This window comes from Mastacembelus armatus, chromosome 21, assembly GCF_900324485.2.
Source record: "Mastacembelus armatus chromosome 21, fMasArm1.2, whole genome shotgun sequence".
Taxonomy (NCBI): domain Eukaryota; kingdom Metazoa; phylum Chordata; class Actinopteri; order Synbranchiformes; family Mastacembelidae; genus Mastacembelus; species Mastacembelus armatus.
In genome coordinates this window covers 23,755,608-23,779,545 of record NC_046653.1, presented here as the reverse complement: position 1 = coordinate 23,779,545, position 23,938 = coordinate 23,755,608, and the positions used below count along the sequence as shown (strand labels likewise).

General features: G+C 42.7%; 1 protein-coding gene across 3 annotated transcripts in view; it reads left to right on the top strand.

The window, feature by feature from the left end:
* The window catches only part of satb2 (SATB homeobox 2), a 44,662-nt gene extending 20,947 nt beyond the window's left edge, over nucleotides 1–23,715 (top strand). Inside the window, exons 4-14 of one of the 3 annotated variants that reach the window (XM_026295688.1) lie at nucleotides 2,171–2,297; nucleotides 3,740–3,863; nucleotides 4,488–4,590; nucleotides 6,676–6,726; nucleotides 6,812–7,332; nucleotides 8,454–8,666; nucleotides 8,889–8,975; nucleotides 9,784–9,936; nucleotides 11,761–11,955; nucleotides 20,810–21,016; nucleotides 21,127–23,715. In XM_026295688.1, the coding sequence (XP_026151473.1) occupies nucleotides 2,171–2,297; nucleotides 3,740–3,863; nucleotides 4,488–4,590; nucleotides 6,676–6,726; nucleotides 6,812–7,332; nucleotides 8,454–8,666; nucleotides 8,889–8,975; nucleotides 9,784–9,936; nucleotides 11,761–11,955; nucleotides 20,810–21,016; nucleotides 21,127–21,618 (2,273 nt within the window). In that variant the 3' untranslated portion in view covers nucleotides 21,619–23,715. Of the gene's footprint in view, nucleotides 1–2,170; nucleotides 2,298–3,739; nucleotides 3,864–4,487; nucleotides 4,591–6,675; nucleotides 6,727–6,811; nucleotides 7,405–8,453; nucleotides 8,667–8,888; nucleotides 8,976–9,783; nucleotides 9,937–11,760; nucleotides 11,956–20,809; nucleotides 21,017–21,126 lie in introns of all 3 variants that reach the window. The other 2 variants (XM_026295686.1, XM_026295685.1) reach the window with 2 other exon arrangements.
* The last annotated feature ends 223 nt before the right edge of the window (nucleotides 23,716–23,938 follow it).

The following is a 23,938-nucleotide window of genomic DNA, read 5'->3' as shown; positions in this document are numbered from 1 at the left end:
TTCTTACATAAATTTGCTGCATCTACATTGAAAACTAAGCTTTCATTCTGAAAAACCACATTATCATGCTGCCTAAATAAACTAAAAGTGACTACTGGTGCTAATGTATAGCTAAAGTTAGTTCTGTTTGGGTTCTTAAATGGCTCCATGGTGGTTTTAGTTTAACTTTACTGGGGTTCTTCCCTGCCCTGAGGGGTCCAGTCCATTCGGTTCATAGTGGATTAAATGATGCTCCCTCTGTAGGACCAAATAATTAAGAACACAGCCTGACACAGCCTGACGGGAATCAAAGATATAACTTGGCTATAAACACAGTGGAGGCAAGACAGAAAGGGAAGGAGAGATCAGAAGGGTCTGGGGAGATGTGAAATCTGAAGAGACGAGCAAGAAAAGGAGGGAGGCAGATTCAGGGGGAGGGGAGGTGGGATGGAGAGAGAGCGAGGAACAAGGGGACAGAATGAGAAAGAGGCAGAGACTTCTCAGGACCCGTCTGGATCTCATTTAGAGGATAGTAATGCGATTAGCTTTGTTTAGTTTTCACAGCTCCAGCCAGTCCCCATGAAAAACCTATGTGAGTGTGTGTATGTGTGTGTTCAAGAGTGTGTGTGATGAACCAGTAGGTGAAATGTACATGTGTGTTTGTGCCTATGATGTCTTGATCTTTCATGCTTTTTCTGACCATATTCTAAAAGAAATCCAGCGAGAGTCATGAGTGAAGGTATTCCCATATGATGGTGGTGGGGCAGAAATACAAACAGTAACACACACTCCCCTTTCTGCCTGTCATTTTTAGTGACTTTTGGTGGCACTGACACACACAGATAATATCAGAAACAGCTAAAACACCTTTTAACTCAATCCAAAGCCACCATTTGTGCTGGAGGACTACTTTCAGTCCATCGCCCGTCTGACAGTCCCACAACAGAGTAACGAACACAAGGACATTTATGTGTTCTTGTCCTAAATTTCTCTTTTTTGACTGTTCCAAGACAGATTCACCAAACGTTTAACTGAGCAAGCTTCTCGTAAATCGCTCGTTCAGAGACAAAGCAGCCCAGAGGGTCGACAGTTACTGAGATATTAAAGAATAAACCAGCTGCAGAAGGCGATGTTACACTGTTGAGCATTAAAGACAGAGGAAGACCCAGAATATCCACTTAGCATTGACTAACATTAACATAAAGCCACTAAAATTCTTACAGAAAACAAGTGTATTTCCCTCCTCCGTCCTCCTTTCTTTAAATACTCAAACCAAAAAATGAGATTAATATGACGAAGGGATATTGATAGTGGGATTAGGGACGGTTTATGGCAGGATGGGACTGAAAAACATTCACCTATAACAAAGAAAATGACCACGTTTCTACTTGTCCTGTAGGTCTCGTTCATGATGTTGTCTTTTAGGAAAGAAGTCCTCAAAGCAGAGTTACGGCTGGTTTATCAAGGGCAACTCACATAGACCAGACTTACAACGGCCCCGTGTGATAGAAATTACATTTATATATTAGATTTTGTATTTCCCTGCTAACTGCACTGGAGCTGCAGGGAGGTGGGGTGAGGTGGGGTGAGGTGGGTGGTGGGGTTTGTATCCTGACTCATCTCTGTGGTCAGATTTAGGCAACAAAAGCCCTTTGGGTAAGGATCAGCACAGACTGTGGTTTTGGTTAAATGTAAAAATGTCCTCAGTGCTGTGAACTTTTCTGTATTAACCCAGTAAAAGGAGATGCTGTATTTCAATACTGCTGTATTTCAACAGAAATACAATGAAAATTTAACTCACAGACTGTGTGTTGTTTTTGTGACTTGCCAAATATGTTAATTAAAACATTTCCTCATTATGTTGATAGGAAACAGTCTGGTCTCCTTCAAAACATATTTTCTGTTGACGATTTGTTGCAAAAGACATGATTTCTAAGAGACAGCGTTTCCTAAACTTATGACACAGACTGTTACTTCTGAATATCTGATTACCAGAGTAAATAACATCCAAGCCAAAACTAGTGAAATCCTGCACATCAAGGATCCTTCAGCTCAGAGAAAGTAATGGGAACTATTTATGAGAGTATAAACGAATGTTGGGCACTGGGGTTGTTGTTATTGTACTGTGTCACATGTGTACCATCTGTATCTCTGCACACACCTGACAGAAATCTTCCACGTCTCTGTCCAGGCATCATCAAGGTGGGTAGGTGGAACCCTCTGCCCATCCACTTTCTCACTGACGCTCCAGAAGCTACCGTGGCCGACATGCTGATGGAGGTCTACCACATGGTCACGCTACGCATCCAGCTACAAAGGTCAGCCCGAGTACAAGAGAAGTTCAAGAGAAGCTGTTTGTGCAGAACTGCTGCAACTCAGTGACTCTAAACGGTTCTCCTCATTTGAATATGAGAACCAGCACGTCTCCAGTCCAAACAGCGTGTGTGGCTGCACCGATTCAGGCGCCAGGTCCATTGGGCGGCTGATGTCACTGCCACTGATTGCAAGAATTTACTGCTATCTATCAAATGTGAAAGCTGCAACACTGAAACACTACAGTTACAGTCAAACAGCCCGGTGGGGATTTATCTATTATCCGTCTCCGACCGTGTGCCAGGAACTCCTAGTTCCCTACAATAAGCGAAGCAGGATCTTGATGGGCAGATAAAAACAGATAAACTCCAGATGAGAGGGTTATTATTGTTATTGTCTTGGAGCATACCAGCCAGGTTTGTTTACATGTTTGCGTGTGTATCCACGGCAATGGCAGAGCTTTGGCACAGTGCGTGCTCAGTGTCGAAATGATTTATTTGAGGTAAAAAATGAAATAAAAACAGGAAGATTGCAGGAGGAAAGGTTTATACAGGATGTTTGGACGATCGGTGGGGTTGCGGCTCAATTCAGGGTTAAAGGAATAGTTTGACATTTTTTGGAAACTACCTGTATTCACTTATGTGCCGAGAGTTTCGTTTCTGTAAACATGAAGCTACAGAAAGCAGCCACTTAGCTGAGCTACCTGTCCAGCTCCAACTCAGCAGACTGACAGGTAGCAGCCAAACAGAGTGAATATTGGATTGATATTCATCAGAAACATGACTCCAAATGAAAACTAATGTTCTCCCTGTGTATCTACTGGCCAGGCAAGAATTAGATAAGAAAATCAATGCCACGCTCACGTCTATGGCTTAGTTTAGGATAAAGATGGGAAACAGGGGAATTCATTTACCAGCAGCTCCAAAACTCACTAATTAACATGTTTTATCTTGTTTGTTTAATCCATGTAAAAAGCAAAGTACTAGTTTTACACGGGGTTACTGCGAATTGATAAGCACTGATTCCCGGAGACTCCAGGAATTCACTGCTCCTGTCCAAAAACTAGTCCTGCACATGACGTCGTGTAACTTTTCATGATAGTTCTCATGGTGCCAATAGTTAGATTTTGTTATCTTTATCAGATTATCTCTCTCCAGTCTTCAGGCTAATCAGCCACATACAGGAGACAGGTATTTCCCTCTGTTCACCTCAGCCTCAATATTGCTCAACTACTTTCTGACATTTTTATAGACTAAAGTATTGGTAACGTATTGATAATAAATTGGTTATAGTTTTACAGGACTTCATGAGAAATGAGGAAAACTTCAACACCCAACCAACCTAATTAATCAAATCTGCAGTAAAGCGCTGCTGTGGGGGCCTCTGGACCGCTGGCTGGTAAACTAGCTTTGACTGACTGACTGTGTGCGGTTTTGGTTTGTTGTAGTTTCTCTAAGCTGGAGGACCTGCCCTGTGAACAGTGGAACCACGCGACTGTGAGGAACGCTCTCAAAGAGCTGCTGAAGGAAATGAACCAAAGCACTCTGGCCAAAGAGTGTCCTCTGTCCCAGGTAGAGTCACACCAACACAGCACCTCAGCCTCACATTAAAATCACACCATCCTCACACTGGATCCACTTACCAAGACTGAGATTCTTTATCTGCCTTTTAAGAGGTTCTTCGCATATTCTTTTCTTTCACTGACTACATCATGTCATGGCTAAGGACTGAAGCCAAACCTAACGAGATACAATTAAAGATGAAGAAACAATCCCACATACATTGTACAGAGTGTTGCTGGATTTTTAGAAACTCCACCCCACAAAATTAAGCCCCGTCGCTTCAACAGTGTTAAACTCCCCAGCTGCATGTTTAACGCGCTTTCCTGGTGTCATAATCACTTGTGTGTGAGATTTATGTGTGTGTGTGTGTATATTGTGTTTAAATGGAGCTCTGGTGGGGGTTCTGATCGCAGCATCAATTGCAAGCATATGTGTGTGAAGCTGGAGATTCCCTCTCTGCACTGTACTGGCTCGAGTTTCCATGGGTGGCTTCCAATCATGATTAATGTTTGTCTATTTCTATTTGTGTGTGTGTGTGTCTGTGTATGTGTGCAAGCCATGAGGTTGTTGCGTGAGTGTAAGTGTTTTATATTATGTTGGTTATTAATTATCTTTCCCTTCTCCTTCTCGCAGAGTATGATTTCCTCCATAGTAAATAGCTCCTACTATGCCAATGTCTCCACTGCCAAATGCCAGGAGTTCGGTCGCTGGTACAAGAAGTATAAGAAAATCAAAGGTGAGCACAAAACAGTGGTTAGTCCACAAAGGCTCTCAATGTTGACTAATAATCCTGAGACCAACCAGGGGTCTCAGGATTATTAACTGCGGGTGCAAAATAAAAAAAAAAAAAACAAAACAAAACCTCTGCTATATAAAAATCTGATTCTTTTTTTCCCTGATGTTATTTTTTTATAAAACACTGGTCAGTTTTACCTCTTCTCCAATATGCTATGAAAATTTATGTAATAATAGATTTATAAAAATTTACACAGTGAAAAAAAAACAAAATAAAAAAGGTGCAACTGTTATTTCTTCCTTATGAAAACCTCAGACATACATTACCGAAACCACAGATCAACTACTGATAACTGGGTTGGAGACTATTATACTATACTGTATTGCCCTTGCAGTAGCTGGTAGACGAGGCTGTGTTATGCTAGTAGTGGCTAATGTAGCCTGCAGCCTCTAGCCGTCAGCTCAGATGAAGAGAGACAATAAAGAGGTGCAAAACACAGTGATCCAAACTGATCCAAAATAAGCACAAAATGATTCAAAATAAGCAGAGACTGATCCAAAATAAGCACAAAATGATTCAAAATAAGCAGAGACTGATCCAAAATAAGCACAAAATGATTCAAAATAAGCAGAGACTGATCCAAACTGATCCAAAATAAGCACAAAATGATTCAAAATAAGCAGAGACTGATCCAAAATAAGGACAAAATGATCCAAAATAAGCAGACTGATCCAAAATGCTCCAAAATAAGGACAAAATGATCCAAAATAAGCAGACTGATCCAAAATGCTCCAAAATAAGGACAAAATGATCCAAAATAAGCAGAAACTGATCCAAAATGAGCACAAAATGCTCAAAAATAAGGACAAAATGATCCAAAATAAGCAGAAACTGATCCAAACTGATCCAAAATAAGCACAAAATGATTCAAAATAAGCAGACTGATCCAAAATAAGCAGAAACTGATCCAAACTGATCCAAAATGAGCACAAAATGCTCCCAAATAAGGACAAAATGCTCCAAAATAAGCAGAAACTGATCTAAACTGATCCAAAATGAGCACAAAATGCTCCAAAATAAGGACAAAATGATCCAAAATAAGCAGAAACTGATCCAAACTGATCCAAAATAAGCACAAAATGATTCAAAATAAGGACAAAATGATCCAAAATAAGCAGAAACTGATCCAAACTGATCCAAAATAAGCACAAAATGATTCAAAATAAGCAGAGACTGATCCAAAATAAGCAGAAACTGATCCAAACTGATCCAAAATGAGCACAAAATGCTCCAAAATAAGGACAAAATGATCCAAAATAAGCAGAAACTGATCTAAACTGATCCAAAATGAGCACAAAATGCTCCAAAATAAGGAAAAAATGATCCAAAATAAGCAGAAACTGATCCAAACTGATCCAAAATAAGCACAAAATGATTCAAAATAAGCAGACTGATCCAAAATAAGCAGAAACTGATCTAAACTGATCCAAAATGAGCACAAAATGCTCCAAAATAAGGACAAAATGATCCAAAATAAGCAGAAACTGATCAAAAATATAACAAGAACCTCCTCAGAAACTACACAGAGGAGCAAGGACATGTGTGTCAAGATCAGCCCATCATTGACATGAGTGTGTCCCAGTCCTTTAAAGGTGAACCTGAACAGAATGGGGGATAACGGGAGACAGAATGTGAGGAAGGAAGAGGTGATGATGTTTGGTCTCACTTGGTGATTCTCACCTTTAGTTTTACTTTTCAGCAGCAGCAGGAAACACACTACTGAACACAAAGCTCACAGCTCTCTGACTGGCCACATGTCAGTCATGCTTAAGGTTAATCTTTGACTTTGAAAACATTAAGGTCCATTTAGTGAGCTTTCAATCCCAAAACATGATCTACATCATCAGATGGAGTTTGCCCAGTTGTACTGTAGATGTTTCAATTTTCATTTTTTCCTGTTAAGACTCCAGAGCTCAGTCTGTTTATTAAATGGAAGATGACGTGAGACTGTTGTGCGTCCACCAGCACGAACATCTGCAGGTTCTTCTCTTCTGATTGATTTTCTGTATTTCCTTCATTGAGCAGTGGATTACCTGGAGAAGATGTGGTCTGGACGAGACACTGCCGACATCAAAAGTAAGAAACCTGTTCAGTCTTTTTGACACTGTGCTAATTTACAGATGCCTGTCTGACCACACTGACCGTCTCTTCTCCTCTGCAGTAGAGAGGGACAACATGGCGGACTTCTGTGTGCTGGGCCAGAGACCCCCTCCTCACTTGGCCGGGCTGGCCCAGCTCAGTCACCTGGGAGCTGGGAGCCCCCTCCTCAAGGGTGGATCTGGAGAGCCACAGGCACCTTCCCAGCCGCCGCAGCAGCCTCCTCCTCCCCAGCAGCAGCCTTCACCACACGGCCCACTCCACCACAGCCCTCCTCTTCGTACAGGCCAGGTGCCTCCTCCGCCCCCTCCGCCCCCACCTGGTGCCCTGCAACCCCTGCTGGGGCCAGGTGGGCTGCTCTCCCCTCAACTCTCCCCACAGCTGGTGCGTCAACAGCTCGCCATGGCCCACCTCATCAACCAGCAACTAGCCGTTAGCCGCCTGCTGGCCCATCAGCACCCACAGGCCCTCAACCAGCAGTTCCTCAACCATCCGCCCATCCCTCGGGGTTCGTCCAAAGCTGGCAGCGACCACCCTGGGACCAACCCCTCAGCTGCCGAGGTCTCCTCTGAAATCTACCAGCAGGTCAGAGATGAACTGAAGAGGGCTAGTGTCTCCCAGGCCGTGTTCGCCCGTGTGGCTTTCAACCGCACCCAGGTAGGAGACAGGTGGGAAAGTCAGGTGGTAAAATGATCAGAGGCAGAGGAGAAGCAAGATGATGCATCAGGGACAGGAACAGATGGGTTCAGATGCCAAATTTGCCCTCCTGCTTACTGGTTCTACGCTACGGGTTCTCATACGAAACTGATCATAGTTCTTGTTCCCCACAACATATCAGCTGCCAACTGCTGTTGTTAAAAGAAATACTGACGTCACTATAATTTTGCTCACATTTTGTGGCATTAGCGGCAGCGTGGCAGGGTAGCTTGTTGGGTCGTTGAGTCTCTCGCAGCAGCACAAACACCTGATGCATTCAGGCTGTGCTAAACCAGTTACTACACGCCCCATTAGATCAGAGTAACAGGAGGTGGCTCATAGACCCCCCGCTATCGAGGACAGGTGTGTTTCATTGCTGCTGTGTGTCCCTGTGTATAAGTGCACATATTTGTGCCAATATCTCTCCCCTATGCTGATACTGTGCATTTACTACCTGCCACTTTATCCTGAAATGCAATTATCTCAGCTCTAGTTACTAGTTATTTAGTTTATTAAATATGATGCCTTGCCATAAACTAAACTACCCGACAGTACATGTAGGTAGAGCTGAAACAGTCAGAAACATTATTTTCATCTTAAGACATTTAGTGCAAAATACCAAAAATATTTCTGATTCTACAATAAGTTTATTGGTTTAATTAAGTTTTTAATCATTTTAAGGTTTAGATTAACAAAACAAATGTGGTGAAAGTCACTTTGAGCTGTGGAAAACTGTGAATTCCCAATATTTTCATTATTTTTCCAAACCAAACAATCAATTAATTGAAAATAATCCTCAGATCGAGGCATAAATGAAAATGATTAGTTGAAGTCCTACTTGTAAATAAACAAAGAAAGTTAACCCGTATTTAGCAGGAAGACAAAAACATGCATTATTAAATTAATCTTCACTACATATTAGTTTGTTGAGGTTTGGTGTTAGAGATCAGGGAAGCAATAACATATTTGTCTTATAACGTTGATAATACGAATGTGTGTGTGTTGGTCAGGGCTTGCTGTCAGAGATCCTGAGGAAGGAGGAGGACCCTCGCACAGCCTCTCAGTCCCTGCTGGTGAATCTGAAAGCAATGCAGAACTTCCTCAACCTGCCCGAGAGCGAGAGAGACAGAATCTACCAGGAGGAACGAGAACGCACCATGAACCCTTCGGTCGGCCTTCCTGCCTCTAACGCCTCCACCCCCGGGGCCCCACGCCTCTCACAGGTTAGTGCCCTTTGCAGTGAGCGGCGCCTATAGTGTCGCTTCACACTCAGACGTTTCTACAATAAATACCAAAACGGTTGCTTTAAGAATGCTACAATTCTACAGCAAGCGAGAAAACATCCAAGAGTTTTATGATGCCTGTGTATGTAATGGTAGTGATGTAAACATTTGATGGCAACATGCCCTGTGTGTGTGTGTGTGTGTGTGTGTGTGTGTGCATAGAAAGTGTGGGAGAGGGGCTTGGATGATCAGATGACCCCTGATACCTGGGCCTCCATCTGGAAGAACAAGACTAAGATCTCCAACTCTGTGAGTTATCTGTGATCTTTAACTTGCCCTCACAAAGCAGACTGCAGCACGTCATGTACTGTGGCGTACGCCTATGCTGGGAGCTTTTATCTTAAACAAATTCCATTTATAATGGAAGAAACAGCTTCAAAGCATCATAGGAGCATATTGTAAACATAAAGGACATTATACAGTATTTGGAAATGTCTTTCCATGTGCACATAACAATTTAACAACGGCAGTGATAAGAGGCTCTCTCTGATGTCAGGGCAAATGCCCATTCATGGCTGTGCGTGGATGTGTGTGCTATTCTTATTATGTCTATGAAAAATTATCTCAGCATCGTTTACACTGAGGGAATGTAAGCGAGCTGGCCTGTACATGTCTTGTGGACGACTTCAAACACTGTGTATACAAGCTCTCTGAGAGCCAATACATGTTCATTCAAACAGAAACAACAAAGAAAGACAAAAGACTAGGCCTTAATGACTTTGATCTGTAAACACAATTCATGTGGAGACGTGCACTGCAGATGTGCAGCTCATGCTCGTACCGGGAACACTGCATGTCTGTTTTCAGAGCGACTGGGTCTGATCATCAGCTGATAACCTTATATATACACAAAATTTGCTTTTGTGGCTGAATCTCTTCGTGGTTACAGAAATCATACAAGTCCTTTCGAACTAAAGCACAATCCCTGAGTGCCTTCATGAGATTTCCTGTTATCTGAGCTTATCTGATAGCTGCTCCTCTTGAAACATTAACTATTCAAAGCCCATTAAATTTGTACTTACTGGGTTTGATATCATGTGTTGCGCCTTTGTCCCAGCCCAAGCCATCCGGGCCGGCCCCCGACCTCCCACTGAAGCTGGAGTCGCTGGTCAACATCACGTCTGGCATCTATGACGAGATTCAGCAGGAGATGAAGAGAGCCAAGGTGTCCCAGGCTCTGTTCGCAAAGGTGGCCGCCAATAAGAGCCAGGTGAGGGAGGCCCTGGAAGAGCAGAGATCATAAAATATCTGGTCTTACATCTCTCTTGGGTTCAGGTTTGAGTGTAGGAATGAGGAACTAGTTTTTTTATCCCCAGAAAAAGACAATACAATAAGACATTTTCTTAAATATGTAAACCCAAACAGCTTTAAAATAATTTAAAATCAGGAAAGCTGGAGTGCTGCCTGTCTGACAGTAGCTGTCTGACAGTTCTGTAGTTTTTATTTTCTCAGACATCTGATAACATGATGCACAGGAACTATTCCAATGTTAGCTATTTTCCAACAGTTTCATTATTATTATTTTCTTAATTTATCTGATGCAATATTGTTACTGTGAAGCAGAATTCCTGATGTGTCATATAGTGCCAAACTAACCCACTGTTATCTGCTGCTGGATAAATATAAATCAAACAGCCTGTTAGCTATGATTCATTTTCTTATTGATCAAATATTTCAAGCCTGGTTCCCTTTTACAATCACATTCACTCAAATGATTGATCATTAAATAGATCAATCATTTGAGTGAATGTGATTGTAAAAGGGATTAACCAGACAAGGATTTTTTTCAAATTAAAATAAATTATTTCCAACATGATCCTAAGATGGAAAAAAGATCCTAAAGAGTTAGCATGCACCCCCACAGCCCCTTCCCAGGTTTCACCTCCACCAGTCCCAGTGTGGAGCTGTAGTGTCTGTGCGGCCTGAGAGCCAAAACCCAGGGCAGAAAAGTCTGTAACCCACTTGCTGCTGCTTGTAAAGCTTAGTTACTAGGAACACTTAAAAAGCACCTAGATAAACACAACAATATTTTTATCTCCTCAGCTCTGGATGTTGGCAGCATGACAGCACAAAGAGTCTGTTTATTAAGATTTCAGTAAATCTGATTGAAACTATAAGTGTGGTGGTAGAGAGCTCCCAGGACTCCACCAGGACTCCACCAGGACTAAACTGGAGAGAACTATAATAATTATTTTTATTAAATGTATTTTATATAGTATATTTTGTATATTTTGATATTTTGTAGCCACATGCTACAGTATCTAGCAGGTATGAGCCACCAGGTGTAAGCATGAGAAAGGTAATATATAGAGATCTGTGCATCATTTATACAGGATGTGCACATTAATACGTGTGTGCGCGCAGTGCGAGGTCCCCCAGGTTGGTGGGCCTGTGGGTGGCTGAGGGTCACGGCTCAGTGCACCCATCTGCTGCAGCTGGCCACAAGGACAGAGAGCGGGGAAGAGAGAGACGATCAGGCTATTAGCGGTGCACGCTGCCCGAGGTGGCTGGTTGAACACAACAGCTGGTGTCACAAACTGAACCAGTCTAGCAGATATAATTGAATCTTCTCCATCTCTCCTTTCCTCTCCTACATTCACCCCACACACTTCCCACTTTTTCTGCTAAATTGAATTCTACTGTCACTTCTTTATCTTTGAGAGTCTTCTTATTGCAAAACATTTGTTTAAAGGCATAATGACGTATTTTTGAAAAGACATTAGCTGAGGAGAATAAGAAATAATCCTGCAGACTACGTCCTGTAAAAAAAAAACAACAAAAAAACTGTTTCCACTTTCTGCAGATTAAACAAGCGTGAACAGAACTATTAGTTTAGCAGTGCTGTCAGGTGGATTTCATTACCTGCTGAGATGCTAGCAGTTTCCCTTTGTTTCCAGTCTTTATGCTAAGCTAAGTAACCGGCTGCTAGCTGTAACCTTGTATGTGCCATGCAGATATCAGAGTGACGAAGTATTTGCTAAAATATGGCAGTATTTCTTTACCTCCGCCTCTCTCCTGTTCCTGCCTCCTCCAGGGCTGGCTGTGTGAGCTGCTGCGCTGGAAGGAGAACCCCAGCCCAGAGAACCGCACGCTGTGGGAGAACCTCTGCACCATCCGGAGGTTCCTGACGCTGCCGCAGGCCGACCGAGACCTGGCGTACGAGGAGGAGTCCAGACACCATCACACCGAGAGGCTGCACACTGTGCTCCACCTGCCACAGGACACACAGGTGAGAACACCTGAGATGAAACATGACATATGTCACTTCATCTCAAAAAGCTTATATCCATTAAAACTGAGAGCAAACACTTTGTATATCGTGAAATAAAAACACATCCAAGTACATTTCCTCAAGTGCTCTATGTAAGTACAAAGTTCAGGTACTTGTACTGGAGTATTTGCTTTTCATGCCACTTTATATATAAGTAACAGTAAAAATTAGCTCAGTCTCTGCAGCGTGGTAACAGTACCTTTACCTAAGTAAAGCATGTAAATACTTCTTCTACCAATGTTGCCGAGTTTGTTATCAGATCCGTTTTGATTTTGGCTTCAACCTTTCCATTGATAAAAGTGAGGTATCTTGATTGGAAACATGTTTTAGGTGAACTATATCTGATCTTTGTCAGTCATGTCACCTCCACAGATGTTGAGTGTAACTGGATATAATCCCAGGACACGTGTGGGGTCAGGTTTAAATGGGAAGACACAGCCGTGCATCCGACTGTGCTGTAAACCCACTGACGTACAAAACTGCACTTCTCCCCTTGTCAGACCACGCCTGTCATTATTATTTACCCATTATATTTTGCACATGAGCATGATGTACAGCGCTGTTTGATCTCGTCGTGTGTGCACATGTGTTTGTGTGTCTGTGCGTGCCCCAGTGGAACGAAGAGTAAACAGTGCTGCTGGGTGGTGTGGCACTGGAGGAAATGCCCCATTAGTTTTTGAGGAGGGGGCAGAGGCTGAGAGATCGATGCAGGAAACTCACGGATGTGTTGTCCGCTTTCATGAACCGTCCACACTAAACTCACCCCGTTTCTGAAACATTAATATAAAAACATGGACACAACTTTTGTCTAGCACAACATAATAACAAATGTTCATTTTCCTGCCTCTGGACTCCAGTAAATTTGATGGTTGAGGGTTAAAGTGCTTTTTGTTCTATACAGATGTGTGTTTAGTTTCACTGCCTTAATTTTACAGGTTCAATAATTCCCATTTTGTTGATAGTTGCTTAGAAAGAACGATGCAGTTTGCTGCTAAGTCCAGGAACATCAGAGACAAAGTGACTGTTATTGAAATGAGTTCAGTTAGTCATATTGTGATCATTATTGACTTTCAGGGGATTGGCACTGAGTTTAAAACCCTATAAATATTTATTCTTTATTCAGGTTTTATTGGAAACGGTACTGTTCGTTAATGCTGAACTGTGTGTTTTGTTTGTAGACACAAATCTCACATTTCCAGGTTCAGCTCATCTCATATCCGCTGATTAAAGGTTGTATTCATTTAGCTCAAAATTAGGAAACACTTGTGTACCAACCATTTGATTTTATTTTAGCTATAATTAGTACTGAATTCCATGCTTATTTCCCAGAAACTAACCAGGAAATTATGTGGAACCTAATCAGAATTTACAGACTTGTAAAATAAGGACTTAAAATAAATCCTTCATAGTCACAGTGGCTGAAATCTACAACCCACAGACACATCTTCACTAATAATGCTCTGCCAGGACTGGACTGCAGCCTTCCAAATATGTGGCTTGTTTCAGGGACTTTCTGCCTTAAGTCTGGTCTTGGACTGACGTCAGGTGACTGACAATAAACAGTAAAAATTCTGCTTAGTAAAATACTGGCAAGCTGAGGAATAGCATGACATTACCAAAAGCCTTAAAACAGCCTCTTAAAGGACCAATTACTGATCCACAGATGATCATTTAATAAAACTCATTTATGTGGTTTTAATCGGAAAAAAACCCCCAAAAATGTTATTAATGCCCATTTACGGGCAAAAACAGTGAAAAGGGACATCTTATTCCCAAATGCTCCCAAGGTGAAGACTCCTACAACACCCAGGATGCATTGCACCCAGTGAATTCCAATGTCACGCCCATTGTAGTTTCATTTAATGCCAGGAATCTGGTTAGAAAGCAGCAACGTCTCCCTTTAACAGACCTGGAATTGAGTCTGTCCTGCCAACCTCCTAGTCAAAGAGTCATTTTTAAGAAACACCAGGAGGTCTCTGCTCCTCATCAGTCAACTGTCTGCCACATAACATATTAAATACATCTAGGTCAGATGAGCTATAGCATGTTGATTAGAGACTTCACAGGTACATTCAGTCTCCACGCCAAGTTAAAATACTTCTCTCTTCTGAGAAAACAACAGCCACAAAGTGTCCCAGTACTACGTGACTGCTCTGTAACAGGGTCATACAAGCTGACTTCACTGTTTGCTCAAATAAATTTAAGATTGAGAGATAGTCTTAACCACCAGCCCACTCTGCACTCACTGCCTCCCCAATGCAAAGCTATTATATACCACATACACTATATACCATATGCCATAAATCAAAAACAGGCGAATGTTGAAACTTCCTATTCAGTATCTCGACATGAGTCGTCAGGGCTGTTCTGTGGCTCCACCCACCTCCACCACCAAGCAATTTTTCTCCCTTCCCATTGAGAGCCCTGTATTAAAGGCTGATGGGAAGTCGGGGAGGAAGCTGTGGTGGCACCATTAACACATTCCTCTCTACCTCTCACAACTAAAAATAAAGTTACCCTCATAACACCCATGTTGTAACCCCCACCCCTCCACCCACACAAGGAGATGAACTGTGGTGAAACGCTGGTGATTTATTAATGGGGAAATGAGGTGTGTGCATGTGTGTGTGTGTGTGTATATGTGTGTGTTGTTGTCTTCAGAACCTCCTCCGTCCCAGATGAAGCCTCCACCAACCTCAGGCTCCAGCCAGCCTGCCACCACAGACCACACATGTGTCCCATCTGCCACACATACACAACATCTCACACTGATAGTCAGTAATGCGAGCGCTCTCTTGTCTGTGGACAGTAAGAGACAACTGCAGCAACCAGTCACAGCAAACATGAAAAACGAATGAGGCAGAGCTGTACAGTGACACAGCAGAGATGTGGGTGTGTGTGTGTGTCTTCGGACAGGACTGTACGTACAGTAGCGTGACTCAGTTCCTCATGTTAGGGAAGGTCTCTGACTGTGTCACAGTGTGTGTGCGAAGTCTGCAGGTGTGTGCGAGTGTGTGCGGCAGCATCACATTCCTTCATGATGGACACTGTGGTCCTGGTGCTCGCTCTGCAGCACTTATTCATACAGTTTCAGCAGTTAAGTGCGTCCCAGAGCTAATTTGGCAGAGAGTGTCCTTATAAATAATTTCGATATTGTTTTTGCTGAATTGACTCCTGCTGGAAGTCTCGGTGTTATGTGTGTGTGTGAGACAGACCACTAAGTGTGGCTGAGACCCCAGGAGTAGTGGACTAGAACAAGACGTATCAGCCGCTGTGCCCTTCCTTCAGTCTCACCACAGGTGCTTTACTGACATCACAAAGGTGCTTAATGACAAAGCAGCAACAAATGTTTTCTGTCCAAACTGTGAAAAACTCCAACAAACTCCTGACAAACAGGGTGGAAGGGGTCTAGGACTAGGCCGTCCCTCTCTGGTCTTGATCTGAGGACACTTTGTTGTTTGTACAGTGGTGGAAATTCAGAAACACAGGCACTTTATTTTTCATTCATCAGCTCACCCCATGCTATATTTAAACAACCACAGGTCGATACTATGGTGAAGTTTTGGTTAGGATTAAAGTCTGCATTCATAAAATGTTCAGAGAAACGTTTGACAGATTAAGACACAGCTGCTGAACTTGAACTTTAGCATCCACTTCCATTAAGCTGCTAAAGAGTCAAATCTGGAGCGGCAGAGGTCAAAATGTTCTGACCTTTAGTCCCTCAGATGAGTCAAACTCTCAGCTGTGACTCTTCATTAAACCAGCCCTGCCTGGTAACACAAACTCCACGCCCATCTGCCATTATTTTCTCACAGGTTTCACACCTGAATCATTTTAGTAGTAAAATTAGATCTGAAGCTGTCACCCATTATGTAAAACATATATACCATTAATCAACTAGAGAAAATCATCAATTACTGGATAATGAGAATCATTAGTTGCATGTCCATTACTCACTAGATAAAACTATAAGGGCAGACTATAGGCAGCTGTAGGACATTTTCAGTGTTTATTAATGTGTCTTTCAGTAACTTCTGCGATAAAGACATTTTATATTATTGCAGCTGTTTTTCTATATTGTGATCATCTGTTTAGACGGCTCCAACATAATAGTGTGTTATAAACTACACTATTCAAAGTTTATATTCTGCTACATCATGTTTCATCATTATGAAAGTTCATCCTCTCTGTCAGCAACTTAATTGCTGCTGTTTCTCCTGAAATAATTATAATTATGTGTTTTTTTTATATCTATAACTGGGGAAAGATTGTCAGAGCGACAATAATTTTTTTGTCGACTTCACTCATCACCCACCCCCACCCCCACCCCCACCCAGGCCTCAGTGCATCCTGGTGGCCTCTTATTCACTGCTGCAGGGTGGAGTTTGGGCTTTTTGGCAAACCACAATTAAGTTAATTGTTTAATTGCAGATAAATGGAATGAATACCACACGCAGTTTGAACAAAAAAACAAAAAAACACTCAACAACTCAAGTGTGTGCATGCAAACACACACACACACACACACACACACACACAGTGAGCGGCACTCCCAGCTAGCCTCAATAACATTACGTGTATACAGTTTTTCATCAAAGAAACATTATTTGAGAAAAAAAAGGGAATGTGCAGTGACTCATCTACTCCCTGAGCCTGGATCCAGTCCTCAGGAATCACAACCACACACACTTATTCAGAGAGACAGAGAAAATGGAGACAGACAGGAGAGAGAACGAGAAAATAAAAAAACACGCTGATTAACAGGAAAGGTGAAGTCATGCACAAAACTAACAGAAAAGTGATTTTTCCTTCATTACGTATTTATCTCTGTGTTAATGGCGTCTCTGGTGGACACACACGAGCCCCTCCCCTCACCAAAACACACCGAGAAAGACAGAGTCAGGAGCCCCAGAGAACCAGAGCTCATTAAAGAGAAGATGAATATTTCATGTTCTATAATTCTTTCATAGTTCTGTGCTGTAATTTGCCTTGATTTACGTTTAAAAGAAAACTTTTTCATTTTACTGCAGTGCACTTACGGCGCTGCCAGGCGAGAGAGCGAGAGAGGGAGGGAAGGACTGAGATGGAGAGGAGGGAAAAAAAGGTTTTCAGGAATATTGAATCATGCCATGAGAAGAGCCGGTCTGGCCGCGGGGCTCCAGGCTTGTGGTTTTGGGAGAGCTGGGCTGCATTGTGTTGCTCTGAAGTGACATATAATGGTCAGGGATGGGAAGAGGAAGAGGAGAAAGCAGAGAAGGAAGCATGAAGGCGACAAGTTTCTGTTTACTTTAGATATTTCACTTGTTCAGAGGATCATTTAACTCGCTGACTTTCTGTCAATGCATCAGCTAATCCACGGTGGTGTGCTGTTCAGGGGTTACTTCAGTGAAAAAGCAGATTTTATGTTCAAATATCTGGAAAATCATGAGCATTAGATTCATTTGAAGTGAAAGAAGTATTTAAAATATACCTCGCTACAAAGTAAAATCCCATTTGAGTAAAATTACAACATGTGGTGAAAAGTATTTAAAAAAACTAATTATGCATGATGTCCTACATGATGTTTCATTGTTTTATTATCACTGACGTGATCCTTTTGAAGCAGTTGGTTGGTTGTGATATAGCTAATCTTGACCATTTTCTGTTCTTTAGGATAATTTCACGTGTAATTTGCATCATATTTCATAAGCTCATCATGTTTTGTATGTTAGAAAGTAGTAAAGCAGAAACATAAAGTATCAAGTAAAGTACAAGTACCATAATATTGTACTTATGTACAGCGGTGGAGTAAATGTATGTAGTTACTTTCCAACATTGACAAACAGTCAATATTTTCTTTTAACCACAACCACGATGTTTCCCAACCTTAGCTGAATACTGAAGGTTTTTTTTAGCCATGACTCTGATCTTTCCCTGCCCTCAACCAAGTGTTTTTTTTAACCCAAACCATGATCTGTCCCTAACTTTAACTAAGTCTGTAAACGTAACCAAACCTAAACCATCGAGGTGGCAGGTCAGTAAACAGTCACATGAATCATCCAGTGACAGTCGTATAAAGAACTGTCATTCTGCAGGTGGAGGCACAGGATCAGAAAGTGGTCATATGGGTCAGTTTAGCAGTAATAAACAATCTTTTTTGCCGTTTATTCTGGAGGATTTTTTGTCATCCTGCCCCTGTGACTCTATTCTCCATGACACATGAATGACTAAGGCTCAGTGGTTTGGGGTTTTTAATATTTACTGAGACAAAGCAGATCGGCTTAATGATTTTTAACTGGATTTTATGCTCCCACACACCCAAACATCAATGCACCGCCTGCTTTAAGAAGACGTCATCTTGCACTTTAGAGAGAAACTGAAGTAAATGAAGGTAAAGAGGAAAATAGAGCCTGACTCAGACATTACTTCTGGACCAAATTATTATCTTTTCATGAGCGACAATCTATTTATATTATTGACTATTTTAAAATTAGATTTTCAAACATTTTTTGTTTTTTTTTTTTAATCTAAATGAGTCTCCTTCCCTAAGACACAATTGAAGAAATACAACATAATCCAACACAGACTGATTTACACTCTGACAGATTCGTGGAGGTCAAAGAGAACAAGAGAGAGAGGACACAGAGAAGAAGAAAGGTGTAAAAAATAAAACAGAACAGAGGAGGGACTGCACAGGGTGGGGAGGAAGAATAGGGTGGAGGTGGGGGCTCCTGGCATTCACCAGTTTGGGGCTGATTTGGACGTGGAGTCATGTTGGCTTGGCAGAGGCCCACTTCATTAGTGTCCTGATGCATTAGACCTGAGTAGAGAGTGAGACGGAGGTAAGCGAAAGTGTGGTGGGGTAGGAAGTGAAAGGAAAAGACAGTAAAGGGAGAAAAACCTAGACGAGGAGTCTTCAGCGATAAACTCTAAAGAAGTCGACCCGCCTGTTTGTTTGGCTCTGCTCCCTAACATCATCATTAGAGCATGAGTGAGACCAGGCCCCACCACTGATGCATGCATGTGTGGCGATTGATCCAAGGGTCCATGCTGTCAGCTCAAATAAGCACAGAGACGACAGCCAGTGAAAGGGGGAGGCAGAGGGAGGTCAGGGAGACTTTGCAATTTAGTTTTTAAGTGTCTCAGTAACTTAGTATGGGGGCTGTTTGTGTCTGTGTGGTCCTTATTAGGGCAGGGTTCGATATCTTTTTTCTCTGTGGCAGCAACTCACTCTCTCGCTGCTCTTCCAGAATTCTTAGTCTTTTCTCAATATCTGAAACGTCACCGTGCATGAAAAACAGATGATTTTCAGGAGGTAAAGAGAAAATGACAAAAAAGGAAAAAGCTATTAAATTCCTGTGAAATGGTCATCCCCTCCCCCCTGAAAATAAAGCCCTGTGAACAAAATAGGAGCAATTTCATGGTCTGGCCAGCCCTCAATATTATTTAAGTAATACCCTGTTATTATTGAAGAGAGGGAGAGAAAAGCGAATGACTATTATCTTTATGTGGGTCCTTTAATTTTTATGCGCCACAGATTTATAGCTGGGCATTCCAGTGGGGAGGCCCCTCCCTGCTCTTAAAGCGAGCGGGCGGGACACGACCACATCGCTCTCACAACAGCCACTACCTTCTGACAAACAACCAAAGTCCCCACGTTCCTTCCCAACTTCACGCTGCCCTCCTCACTGTGTCAAACAGCCCTCATGCTGGTCCTGACACCCAGCTCCACCCGTCAGACTAACACACCGCTACGCCGACTGTACCCTCACTGGCTCCACTGACGATGTTGGGTTCCCCTTCTATGTTTCTTCACACCTTCTTTCTGACATGTTTTTAAAAATCCTGTGATTAAATCTTGATTCAACCCTGCTAAACATTAAGCGTCTTGTGGCAAACTGTCAAAATCTTGATTACTGAATAATCTTGAGTTGATTAAAATCCAAAAACACTCATGAGGTTCATCCTTATCCAGGGTTACTCAGGCTGTGTTTCCAACAACCTGTACCTTCTTTAGAGAAATTTAAAAACCAGTCATCCCATCAGGATATTTACACTGCAAACACTTGGTATGAAAAGCACAATATAAGCAGATGTATACAGATTATGATGATGCTCAAACTGATGTTGCTAAGTTCTAACAAAGCACCATGAAAACAGATTTTGCTTCTATAGACAAAATATCTGAAGACGTTCCTGGAAGATTTGACAGTTTCAACCACTCTGTCAGTTGTTTCCTCCATGTTTAACATTATTTTTCTCCACCACTATCAAACTAAAGCCTCAGTAGTTGTTACTGACTTAATGTAACGGCTAATTAATAGTGACCACATTTATTTGTCTCCTCTGCACTCTGTCCCTCTGAGGCATTGAATGGACTGGTTAAATTGTGTCGTAAGTTTGTAAATCAAAGACTTTTTGGCAGACAGGCTGTTGGTTTAACTGGAGCTAATCTTACACACATTAGGTCAAAGGTATTGTGGACACATAGCAGTGTGCACGACGGCCTCGGAGCTGGTTAATAGACCGTGACGCTCCGTGAGCTGTGAAACACTTGTTCTCACCCTCGTTTCACCCTGCAGCCCTGGCTACTGTGTGCTGGAGAGGGGAACAGATTACTGATTATACTGAGGAAATAATAGTTTATTTGTGTAGCAGATGAAGAAATACCGTCTGCATTAGACCAACTACAGATGCGGTGTATTGTGATATGCTGCCAGCTAAAAGCTAAAAACAAATATTGTAGCTTAGGTTGTCATTCATTTCATTATGTTACTTGAAGTTAATTCCTGGCTGCAGTCTTGATCAGGGGTCACTGTGCCCCATTAATCAGCTCTTTTGTCTTTCTCGTCAGGCCCTCCACAGGCCACCCCCGGCCCCGATGAAGGAGCACAGACTGTCCCCCATGCGTGAAGAACCGCTACCTGCCCCGGGGAATGAGGAGGGGTCACAGAATGTGGGAGCGGGACCTGCAGGCGGATGTCCACCCGGCACTGTGGGCAGTGCTGGGAGCAACAAGAAGCCACGATCACGCACTAAGGTTCAAACTGCTTTTTCTATTTTCTCAGCTCACCACTTCTCTGCCAGGACCCATTTAGTGACTATTATGTATATGGGTAAGGTTTAATTTACTTATTGATCCATTTCCAGATTTCCCTGGAGGCCCTGGGGATCCTGCAGAGTTTCATCCAGGATGTTGGCCTGTACCCAGACCAGGAGGCCATCCACACCTTGTCAGCACAGCTTGATCTGCCCAAACACACCATCATCAAGTTCTTCCAGAACCAGCGCTACCATGTTAAGCACCACGGCCGCCTCAAGGAGCTCGGCGAGGGGGCTGCTGCTAGCGGCGGTGTGGATGTTAGCGAATACAGAGAAGAAGAGTTGCTTTCAGGTTCAGAGGATCCAGAGTCCAGCGAAGATGGAGCTGAGGAGATCTACCAGCCCACAGAGGGGAGTGGAGGGAGCACAGGGGGGCTGACCCAACCTTCAGCCTGCTCCAGTTCCAACTCCAGCCAGTCGTCTTCAGGGACCAACGTGGCTCAGGAGGACGGCAAGGACAAGCATGGCCGGCCTGGTGGCAACATGGCCTCTGGCAGCTCCTCATCCAGCCCTAGAGAGCAGGCTGACTACCAGAGGTAGAGACTGACAAACGGAGACAAGAGGGCCGAGAAAAAGGCAGGGGGACGACACTAGAAAGATAAAGGGTCTATGACGAAGAAATGAGGAACTGGAAATGAACTAAGGACATATGGCTGCAATATTTAGGCACAGATTAACCAAGAAATTAGGCTGAAATACTGTACATGGCTGAAAACAAGCAGACAGACTCTTTATAGTGGTTATGTTATCGTAAACAGACATCTGTGAAAACCTGATCTGTGGAGTGAAATTACCTCAGCAAAAGACAGCAGGTTTGCAGTGTGACAGCAACATCTGTGTAACTGTGAAAGGACTGTTTATATAATTCACTCCAGACTTTTATTAGCAGGTAAGACTATTGCTGCTCATGCCTCCACCCTGTAAACAGAAATAAACACGAACCAAAACTTTTTCCTAATCAGTCGTTGACCAGGAGCACCACTCCAAGGAGGCAGGATGTCACCGGCTCCTCCTTCCTCGAGTCTGAGCACAGTCATATAGGACATACTCCATACATGCCAGGGTGAATTCACTCCACGGAGTGACATTTATAGAGTGGGTCCTGGGGCCTGCGGAGACCTCTGCAACCCTGTAAATGCTCAGGACACACACTGACGATGCTAATGCTGTTGCCTGCCTGAGAACGTGGATTGATAGCGCTCGCTGTCCATCTGTGACCTTCATTTCATTGTGGAAAAAGGAAACGACCACCCGACATCACACTCCCAAATCACTACCAGTCCCATCTAGCACTTACTGATCGAAAAAAACACGCTCTTATTTTGTGAACGTGATGGACTCTTGCCTCCTGAACTGTGTCCGTCTGTCTCTCCTCTCAAGCCTCAAACAAACTATGAGGTTTAAATATGACTCCAGAGACAAGGAGCGGACAGCGGGGCAGGAGGACAGTGGACGAACATCTAGAGACTGTGGCGTGGAGGGACAGCCAGGCCTGCGGACCCACGCGTCTAAACCCTTCCTGGCACAATCCACATATGTGTGGCCAAAAACGTCAAGGAAGGAAAGACGGAGAGGAGATTCAGCAACCAAACAATCAGTCACTTTATGTGCGGTAGTCCACCCCATCCACTCTTCCTCGCTCCATCTCATCCCCCCCTTCCCTCTCTCTAATTGGTGCCCACAGTCTTGTGTTTCACCACACCTACCCGCACTTAGACTTCACCCACCCTATTTATTGCTATCTTTATCCATGATTATTATTATCATTATTGTTATTATTGTTGTTATTATGGTTAGAATGGCTGTCATCGCGTGCTATTTTTAGGTTTTATTTCCATGGTTCTAAATATTGGTTTTCTGAACTGGGCGGTTGTTTGGGGAACAAGAGACATTAAAAGCCTCTGCCCTAAAAGAAAAGAGAAGAAAAGGAGCAACGAGTGGTAGATAATGAAAAGACACAGTTACTGAGTGTTACTGGGTAAAAACAAGTCCTGTCATGTTGTATTATGCCAATTTTTATAGTTCTGTTTCCAAAGTATAGTAAATATGACTTGTTGAAAAGAGAGTTAAATAATAAAGCAAAACTGTGCTTTTATTGCTGCAGTTGATGACAATCTACTTTTTTGAGCCATTAAAGAATTGTGGCAGGTTTGACTCTGTTCTTCACGTTTAATGTCTGTAAATACCCAACATAGGATTATTTGTTATTGATATGCATTTGTTTTTCATTTTTGCTGAGTGACTTGTGTTTGAGCCAGTTTTGAGGTGTGTGCTGTGTTTTTCCCTTTGGACAACTCAGTGAAGCCAGTTCATTTCATTGTACCAGGCAAATTCAATCGCAGGAGTATTTAAAAATAACTCAAGCTGTTTTTTTGTTCGATGTCTGGTGCAGTTGTGTGTAAGTATACAGTCTGTTCAAAACCATATCTGAGAATGGATAGCATGTTGTTTGACTATCCTGATCGGCTGCTACACTCAAACAGATGACCTGCCTTTTTAATTATTACCCCAATCACTCCATATGATAATATTGTGCTTTTTTCTGTATGACAGGAATCAGGGTTAGACTCTAATGCAGTGCAAATGAAATCTAGTTCATTCAGTGTTGAAGTGAATTAAAATTTGTGAATTGAAAAACCGTCTGTTTTGATTTGCTTGTTTGAATCCTCACACATACACACTCATACACAAAGACACTGTATATTTGCAGCTGGACCAGGGTTTTCCTCCAAACCAATCATCTTAAGGTTTGTGTGAAGCCACAGGACCTGAGGTTTCTAATACCTGTGAGGGTAAATCACACAGGAACACAGCAGGGAAAAAGAGCGAAACAAAGAGCTCATCCTGAGAATGAGCCCCA